Below are 9,573 nucleotides of genomic sequence, written 5' to 3'. Positions count from 1 at the left end.
ATAATAAAACACAAATATTTATATTCAAAATAATTCACAAATCACATACAAATAATGTATAAAATTATTGAAAAATATTTATATTCAAAATAATTAAATCCCAAAATCACAGTTTTATTATATAAATAAATACAAAAAATTGATAGACTTTATAATTTTCTAATAATTCAAAAATATAATAAATAATTTTTATTATTTGGATATCCAAGGTAATTATTCGACACAAAAATTATATAAACCCAAACTCAAACCCAAATTTCAAAATATTAATGTCTGGTCTTTATATAGTTGGAAAACAGGTTGATTCACTTTGTCAAAATTCGCATATCTAACCTTCGGATTAAAACGAATATCTGAAATTCGTGTATTTTGCCTCTACTTTCAAGTTTCAACCTTTGCAATGGTCTACGTACCTTGAAACCCTAATGGGCAAGTAGACCGAAACGGGTGGCCAAACCAAACTTATATATCAGAAGCCTGTTTTTTATATTTGTTTTTTCAATTTGATGTATCCAAATTCTCCTCACCATTGATTGGTTGGATATCTATCAAACTGATTTTGAAAATTTAGGATTTTATATATATAGTAACAGGATTATGATATATCTGGTGACCAGATGACAAATTTTTTAGTTTTGATGTACAAAAATTGAATTCCATTTTAAAATTAATTGATGATGTTTTTTTAAAAACAAATCAATTAAATTTGCATTAAATATGAAAATAACAGAAAATAGAAAAACAAAGTACTTAAAGAGAGTACATTTTTTATGAACTAAATACAAACGAATTCTAATAAAACTCGGTACGATTTTAAATATGCCAGCTTTTGGGTTTATATTCTCTCATAAATTCAGCAATGATTAAATTCTATCGTCGATCGGTGCCACCGTCAACAACCCTCGCGTGAAATGCACTTGCCTTCATAGCGCGTGATATGACAATAAGCGCATATACTTGCTCGTTGTTTGCGTTATGTCTGCATGTGGGACCCATGTTAGGAGATCTCCACCGTCAGTCACGCGTTTGGCTTCTTCCTTTATCCACTCTAAGGCCGCCACGTGTCAAGGCATCCAATCATAGCGGTTCGCATTTTTCTCCCACAAAAATTAATAAAACCAAGGTTGTTTAATTTGATTACATATTATATAATTAATAAAATGCACAGATTAGAGAACATGTATTCATGCATGTACGACGTACTTGGGGTGTTGGATACCCGAATAACATGGATATGATATTTTAAAAGAATCCCAAAAAAATAAGGTTTTAATATATATATATATATATATATATATATATATACAGAAAAAAACACGATACTCTTGGATTTAATTATGTTACAGTTGTCACAGCTCTATGAATCTTTATTATTATTTAATCAAAGAAAATGAAATTAATATATTATATGTGTTATATTCCAAGACTGAGAATGGCACGTTGCTTCCACTTATAATCATGTAACATCTGCGTGAAAGAAAACAAAACCATGGAACACGATGATATATGAACCCATCATGCATTTTGGTACGTCGACTCCCTTCTGTTGTCAACCCAATCTATCATAATGCAATGATGCCAAATTCATACCTTTTTTAATATTATTATAATCTTAATAATATTCATAACATTCGGTTCCCGTGGACGATGTTTTAACAATTCGGCGTTTGTACATTTTTCTCTCTCTCTCTATCTTTCTATTTCGCATGAACTTGTAAAAACATTTTCGCTATATCTATGGAGGTATATGAATTTAAAGCAAATGCCCTTTGATCCAAATTTACATTTAATTAATTTTGGGGTGTGCATTTTTACGCTAAAGGGACATTTTTTTTTTTGTAAAAATATATGATTTTGTACGACACATTATCTTCATATATTTTTTTTTTGGGTAAAGACCTTCCGGTGAAAAGGGTTCACATTTAACCATAAATAATTCGTCTCCAAGATCAAAGTCATGGATACAATGCATTATACGCACAAGAAATACTTTTTATTTTGTGATGATCTAATTAATTAATAAAGATCCTATAAGATTTCCAATATATATTACATTTATTGTGTATATAATCATAGATCCTTTCTTCTCGCTTAGACCAACATTGAAATATTGTGTATAATTATAGATATTAAAAAAGTGTAAAATTTGGAATATTTGCTGCCTTTGGAATGAGTTTTTGGCTTTCCTTTATGGCAAAAAAGGGGAAGGTGGGCTCACGGGAACAACGGTGGTGTTGTTCACACGGAATAGTATCTTTTTTTTGGGCCAAAATAAAAGCTGAATTCGGGAAAATAAAAATGTCAACCGCTGGTTGGTGGTGGAACGCGCAAGCCGATAAGATTCGTTACATTTCAGCAACGCCTTCACCGGTCCAACCGGGTCTCCTTACCCACCTCCCCGGTCGTTCTCGAACCGGGTTCGACTCGTCATCACATCTTTTAATATTCCAATACGACCCCTTTTTATTTGCGTCTTCCAAATTCATCCCTTTAATTTATGTATTGACATTTATTCCCAAGCCTTTGTGTTTTTGTGTGTCTAAGCGGCCATTGCTTCAGTTTGGACAAAGAAAGTTAAATTACTTACGTAAGATTTTGATGAATCCATACCTTATGAGCTTTTTTTTTTTAATAATTGATCATGTAAATCGGTATCTATTTTTATAATGTAAAACCTTTTAATACCCTTCTAATTTATTTGTTACTTTGATTGATAATTTGATAAACTAAATATTATATTTATATGGTTGTATATTTTACTTGAACAAAAAGGTGTAAAGATCAACTGTCTTTACGATCATAAAAGAATGAGAGAGAGAGGCAGATAGTGAAAAAAATAATGGGCGGGGTCAATTTCTAAAGATAAAATAATAAAGGGGAATTTCAGAAATTCTCCTTTTATATACACCGCTCGTCCTTCTCGTACACACCACCGTGGCTTGTCTTATACGAAGGAAGGAATCAGTGTCGGCTCTTGGGCTCTGAAAAACGCTTAGACCTGACGAAAACATTGCACGTTGGGACCAAACGCACGTTCCTCTAAAACGCGCGTTCAACAAACGCTAATTCCGGGAACCGTCTCGGTTCCTCTCTTTCCCCCGTTCCCGCTTCGCTCCAGCATTGCTCGGGATCGCTTCTTTGGCCAATGTGCCGAATTTCATTGCCGTCAGAATCGCGTTTCAAGGTCGAGATTATCGCGGCTAGCCGAGAACTGCGTTCCCAAGTAAGTGCATTTCACTTGTTCATGGCGGCGGAAATCTTCTCCCCGAGAAAAATTATTGTTCCGCGTTTAAGATAATCGAGTAATGATGCATATCTTGATTTCTCGGTTCCATGACTAGTTCGTCATTCCGCCCGAGAGGAAAAAAGCTTTGATTTTTCCCAATGGACTTTCTTTAGCGTCTAAAATTTTCCGGGAAAGTTCACTTTTTTTTTTTAATTCCCCAGCTGATTTTTTCGTTCAAAGGGTTTACAAAAACTGAATCAGTAAATCTACGCCATTGCAAACTCCATTTCTAGATTCGAAATGCTGACGAAGAGTAGTGACGTTAACATGTAGTTGGGATCTAAATCGAGATTTGTCTAGTTCTGTGTTGTTTCTTCCACATCGTGGGTTCTTCAATGTACAACATTATAATGGCAGCAAAAATGTGTTTTTCTTTTCGTATTTCATCGGTTCTTCAGTGGTATTGTACTCATTAGCGGGGAAATTTTTAACTTTTGGTTCATGTTTTGTCAGAATGGCAGACACAAGATTCAAGCAATGCCTGATTCTTGTGGTATGTTCAGTTGTGTTATTAAGAACAGAAGGGCTGTTTGTCAACATCACATATGTGAAAACCGCGATGGCGAAAGGGGCAGGTGAGATACCCTCATTCCAATTTGGGGCTCTTATTCGTTTTCAGTCATGAAAGTTGTGTTTATGAATAGAATTTCGGCGCAGTTTGCTTGGATGGCAGTCCTCCAGCTTATCATTTGGACAAGGGTTCTGGCACTGGAATCAACAACTGGTTGATACAGCTTGAGGTTCGTTGTGTTTTGTCCGAAATGTTTATGAGTTCTGTTTCGCCAATGTGTTGGCCATTTTCGGCTAATGCATGAATAGAAAATCCGGAATTTTTGGCATTAGTTGTCTGAGGTGATTTTCTTCGCAACGGTAGAGGGATGTGTGAAAGGCAGAGTTTTAGTCGGATATTCACGTTCTCTCGAGCTCTGGAAACAAGGTCTGAAGTATCCAGATGGTAGAACAACTATGAGTAATGGTAACTTTCTGAAAGTTGAATGATTTTTTTTTCCGGATGTCTAGGGAGGAGGGTGGTGCAACAATGTCACTAACTGTATTGCTCGGATGCATACTCGGTTAGGATCGTCTAAACAGATGGCTAAGCAAATTGCTTTCTCAGCCATTCTGAGCAATAGGAAGCAATACAACCCGGGTAGGAACGGTTCTAACCGATTGATCCATTAAGGCTGAGGTTTCATCTTTCTTAGCCTTTTCCGGTTTTGTTGGTTCTTGAAATGGCAGATTTTTACAATTGGAATAGGGTGAAAATCAGATACTGTGACGGGTCTTCGTTCACCGGTGATGTGCAAACTGTCGATCCTGTAAGTATCAAAGTGAAAAAAGAATGTTTTTGTAATCAAGGAAGAGAAGTTCTTCCTTGTTTGTTAATCAGATGGTGATTTGATCAGGCTACTAATCTTCACTTCAGAGGTGCTCGAGTTTGGCTAGCTGTCATGGAGGATCTGCTAGCTAAGGGCATGATAAATGCCGAGAATGTGAGCTTACTACAATTCCTCTCCCTCAATCCGATACATGTGCTTTTTCTTTTTTGTTATGTGATCCTTAAGACCATATGTATAAACGTCGTTAAACTATGACAGGCTGTTCTGTCCGGCTGTTCGGCTGGTGGGTTAGCTTCAATGCTGCATTGTGACAGCTTCCGAGCTCTCTTACCAATGGGTACCAAAGTAAAATGTCTTTCAGATGCTGGTTTTTTCGTGAATACGTAAGGGAACATTCGTAATACCTTCCTACCGAAAAACTTTTGTACAACAGGAATTATGTTTCTAAACACTGAGATCTTGATCTGTTCCAGAAGGGATGTTTCTGGAGTCCAATACATTAGACAGTACTTTAAGGACGTGGTTACACTTCATGTAAGCTACGGTTTGATACATTTTATCGTCTTGACACAGTTTGGTCCGTGTCTTGTGCTTATGGATCACTCATGTTTGGTTTCTCTGAACCTTCATCGAACTTTTTCAGGGATCGGCTAAGAATTTGCCGCCTTCATGCACTTCAAAACTAAACCCTGCTTTGGTAAGCATTCATTTCGAGGGTGCCTCTTCACAAGAACGGCTCTTCAGTTTTTTTACTAACGAAAAAAATATGGAAATCACAGTGTTTCTTCCCACAGTACGTGGCTCGGCGTATCAGAACGCCCCTTTTCCTTCTGAATGCAGCATATGACTCTTGGCAGGTGCTTTCTTTGTCCTCTGAAATATGTATACACTTTCACACCTATAATCTCGTTGGAGAAAGTCACATTTTATCGTCTTTACATCAGATAAAGAACATACTGGCTCCCCGAGCTGCGGATCCAAATGGGAAATGGCAAAGCTGTGAACTTGACATAAAGAACTGCCAGCCAAACCAAATCAAAGTTATGCAAGGTAAAAAGCCTTTGAAACCGAAACCATTGAGGAAAAGCTCTGAATAGTTTAACATGGGTTTTGGGTATTCAGATTTCAGGTTACAGTTCTTGAGCGCGGTAACAGGCCTCGGGAAATCTCCGTCGAGAGGGATGTTCATAGTTTCATGCTACACTCACTGTCAAACAGAAACACAAACATCCTGGTTCTGGACCGATTCTCCTCGCCTAAACAGAACGGTAAAAAACAAGTTCTTTGAATCCTCTCTTTCTGGTCACCACAAACCGTTTCCTCTGATGTCTTTCTGATTAAATTTTCGAGCAGACGATAGCAAGGGCTGTTGGAGATTGGGTTTACGACAGAAAATTGTTTCAGAAGATAGATTGTCCTTACCCTTGCAACCCCACCTGCCACAACAGGGTTTTTCTCCCTCAAGAACAAGATGCTCCTCCATTATAAAAGATCCAATTTTCAACACCACCTACCCATCACCGTATATATATATATATATATCAAAGAGTAATTGTTTCTTCTCATACCTGGCAATTGATTCATTGTTATACTTTTGAGATTCGTAGGCTTTTAGTTAGACAGAAGAAATTGGATGAAAAGTAATGAGAAATAAAACAGAGCAGACAGAGCATTTCTTCAGCACTCCGTCTTGTGTGCTGGCTGCTCTGCCTCTCCCCCTTCCCCCATCCTTAATGTGCAATTCACAACTCTTTTGATTATTATTCTCATAATCGAAATATATATATATATATTCTTTTTATTTTCTTCTCAACTATATGTTTTCTTGTCTCTTTAAATATCAGCTCAGTTAAGCAATCAATTTCATTGCAGACATATATATATATTATATTTCACCTTTTACTTTAACCAAGAGGAAAAAGAAATGGAAAAACTTGCCAATGGCCCTTTTAATTAGGCGGTGTTCTTCTTTCTATTACCAAACTAGAAAGAGGTGAACTATCATATCTTGTTGTTCAATTAACTCATGGGCTTTAGCTCAATTCATCTTGTCGTGTCCACGAAACAGAAAATGAATCAAAACACAAAATCTTGTTTGCTCTTCTATTTCTTTTGCATGCGAACTAGGGTTGGGCGTGGATACTCGAGACTCGTGGGTTTTCGGGTATCCGAAATCAGGTGCGATGAAACCAAAAATATGGATTGGGTTCGGGTTTTTTGAACTACGATGGATTACCCCAAAATACCCGAGAATAAAATGATGTTTACATCTTTAATATTTTAATCTATTTATAATAATATCTAAATATACTTTCAACTAAAATTACCAAAATATTTCTGAAATCAACAAAAATCGATTATTTTTCTAGTTTTTGACGGGCTTAGATATCTTCGGATAATTGAGTTCATCGTCAAGTCCTGAGCTGCGGGTTCCCGGAATTCACGAAATGAAACCGATATAATACTTTCTTAAAATCCGTAAAGATGAAGACGAAGACGGGTCGGGTAACTCCAAAAATCAGGGCGCATCAGGGGAATAACATGAGATAAAATCTCTCATGTGTCGATCTCCTCTGCGTGTCAAAAGGATCAAATCCGGGTGGATAACATGTATATAACCCCAGATAGCTATGGCTTACCATTACAGTTCTCAACATTGATCGTTCAAATTTCCGACATGATCATTGGATCATTACAAAAAGCCATTCAGACTCTGCATCTCTCACGAGTGTCCTTCGGGTGACTGTTCGGCTTTGCAGATGTCTCCACGACAAAGTGGGCATACCCTGCATGCCATGACAACGTATCAGACAGAACCCATGTTCAATAATCAGATCGTATGGGCCATGGTGCAAGAAGATTATGGCCGTCGAGATTGACATGACCATAACCCTAAAACACCCATTCATTCCCCCCACCTGTGGATTTCCTTGAGCCATTTATCCACGCAAGTTCTGTGGAATTCGTGATGGCAAGGCAATGTCCTCACACTGTCTCCTTCCTCGTACTCCAAGAGGCATATGTAACATCTGATGATCCAAAGCTGTTATCCACAAGTCACAAAAGACGGCAATAAACCAATCTAGAACGAGAGAGTTACATACTGTGATGCCTCATCATTCTGTTCTTTATGTGACTTGGCGTACAGTCTCACGGGTAACGATTCCACAACATCGTTAGGTGCAGGCACAGATCCGATCGATGAGACGGACGGTTGAGAAGATGATAAGACGACGGATTGCTGGTGAATCTCATCCAGAACCTAAAATGATCAAATACAAAACAAATATCACCAAAGGGATCGATGCAGAGGGACAATAATGGATTAGCATTATCATTTATTTACCTCGAACAAGGCTTCAGCCAGCATTACTATTCTCGATATGCTAGCCCTGGCATTCGTCTCGTCAGTTGTGTTTGTTGCACGACATGTGCAACGACCTGCTTGAGTCTGACCCAACGGACAGGACCCGTCATGGCCTGAAACGTTCTCACCGATACGGCTTCCCATTCTTTGAAGAGCACGAACCTGTTCAATGTCGTTATATCGGTTACTTACTGGTCTGAGCTGATCAGATAGATAAAAAGGAATACTATCAAGAACCTGTGATTGGATCCTCCTCCTCCTTTCAAGGAAATTTGATCTGTGTTCCAATAGATCCTGATATCTCCCTTCTCTCACACGAGGAGTTTGCATCTCGTGATCTCGAATGCCGAAAAAGGATCTACGGATGCTTGATGGAGAGGGAGCAAGTGTTGAAATTGAAGTCACATGATTAGTTTCTGCCGCTGATGCTGTTGCTTGACCACTTCCACGCAAAGTGGTATTGTCACTATCTTCATTCTGATGCTCTGAAGGACGGAACGTGAAATCCGAGAGTGAAGACCTCCGAAGAACCCTATCCCGGAGTCTTCCAACACTAAGTGTCCGGCTAAAACGTACATTTCGTTCAGATGGCTCCCGAACTACAGGATGCCGATCAAGAAATCCAGTATAGTTACTGTCTATCTCGTTTGCTCCTCTTGGTGGATGCATGTCGACAATAGGAACTCTGTGCTCATGTTGGTCATCGTTTGATACATGATAAGTGGAACAATTTGATGGGGAAGTATGATTTTCTAGGCGAGATTCATTTCTATCAACAAAGTTGCCCGTAGTTTCTGGTGGGGAAGTAATAACAACAGCTTCTCGATCATTCGGTGTGGTCCGTCGGGAAGAGGAGACTGAATTCAGGGATCTTGAGCTTGAGGCTCTGCTTATTCTGGAGCTCATGTTACCGGGTATGAATCTGAAACGAGAAAAGATGCGACCTGGAGTGGTCAAGGATCGGGACGACGAGGACGCTCGGCCAGAACTACCGTTTCTCGTCGGCAAAACATTGCTTACACTGGCTTCACCGCATTCGTCAAGCTCAACCTCGTCGGAAGAGGTACGATTCTTTTCGTCTTCAGCATCCTTTTCCTTCGATTCTTTGTAACAATCCGCATTTTCTCGACTCTCCGGCTCCATTGCTCTCATTCTCCGCTTTGAGTTGCTTCCATTTCCATGGCTCTTTCTCATCCAACTTCTGCATACCTGAGGCAATTCCATTAGATTGATAATGTCAATCATCATCCTCAACAGAGAAAGAGAAACCCATCTATTGAAGTACAGATCTTTGTATAAGCTGTCATATATCCTCCTACATTATCCGAATCGTTACTTAGACTTGAAAAAGTAATGTACTTTCAACTGAGGTATAGTGAAACCATTTACAGAACCAAGCCCTCTGTATACGGACCTGTTCACCATTGTCACTGTCGTGCGAAGCAGAAGCCGAGGAAAGACACGAAGACGGAAGACTCCAATGGCCCCTCGATCTTCTCCTCCGTCCACCGCTGCTCGCCGTCGCCGCCGCGTTCGCCTCTCCCGCCGCCTCTGCGGAGGAGCCGCGGCCTGGTTTTTTC

The 9,573-nt window shown here is 38.9% G+C and overlaps 2 protein-coding genes across 3 annotated transcripts in view; one reads left to right on the top strand and one right to left on the bottom strand.

The window, feature by feature from the left end:
* The first annotated feature begins 2,942 nt into the window (after nt 1–2,942).
* On the top strand, nt 2,943–6,389 carry LOC104806206 (pectin acetylesterase 8). Its single transcript, XM_010530975.2, has 13 exons — nt 2,943–3,223; nt 3,740–3,861; nt 3,944–4,026; nt 4,307–4,436; nt 4,526–4,605; nt 4,693–4,779; nt 4,885–5,009; nt 5,100–5,160; nt 5,270–5,323; nt 5,406–5,483; nt 5,571–5,676; nt 5,749–5,894; nt 5,980–6,389. Exons 2-13 carry the CDS (start codon nt 3,741–3,743, stop codon nt 6,112–6,114), a joined length of 1,206 nt encoding a protein of 401 aa, XP_010529277.1. The 5' UTR covers nt 2,943–3,223; nt 3,740; the 3' UTR covers nt 6,115–6,389.
* Nucleotides 6,390–7,111: 722 nt separating this feature from the next.
* Nucleotides 7,112–9,573, bottom strand: part of LOC104806204 (E3 ubiquitin-protein ligase RLIM) — a 3,343-nt gene continuing 881 nt past the window's right edge. Inside the window, exons 2-7 of one of the 2 annotated variants that reach the window (XM_010530974.1) lie at nt 9,408–9,551; nt 8,231–9,202; nt 7,973–8,155; nt 7,731–7,888; nt 7,545–7,655; nt 7,112–7,412 (exon numbers count right to left, since the gene is read on the bottom strand). In XM_010530974.1, the coding sequence (XP_010529276.1) occupies nt 7,349–7,412; nt 7,545–7,655; nt 7,731–7,888; nt 7,973–8,155; nt 8,231–9,202; nt 9,408–9,551 (1,632 nt within the window). In that variant the 3' untranslated portion in view covers nt 7,112–7,348. Of the gene's footprint in view, nt 7,413–7,544; nt 7,656–7,730; nt 7,889–7,972; nt 8,156–8,230; nt 9,203–9,407; nt 9,563–9,573 lie in introns of both variants that reach the window. The other variant, XM_010530973.1, reaches the window with a different exon arrangement.

This window comes from Tarenaya hassleriana, unplaced genomic scaffold, assembly GCF_000463585.1.
Source record: "Tarenaya hassleriana unplaced genomic scaffold, ASM46358v1 Cleome12, whole genome shotgun sequence".
In the NCBI taxonomy this organism is placed as follows: domain Eukaryota; kingdom Viridiplantae; phylum Streptophyta; class Magnoliopsida; order Brassicales; family Cleomaceae; genus Tarenaya; species Tarenaya hassleriana.
The sequence above is the reverse complement of the archived record's forward strand: the minus strand, read 5'-3'. Positions and strand labels throughout refer to the sequence as shown.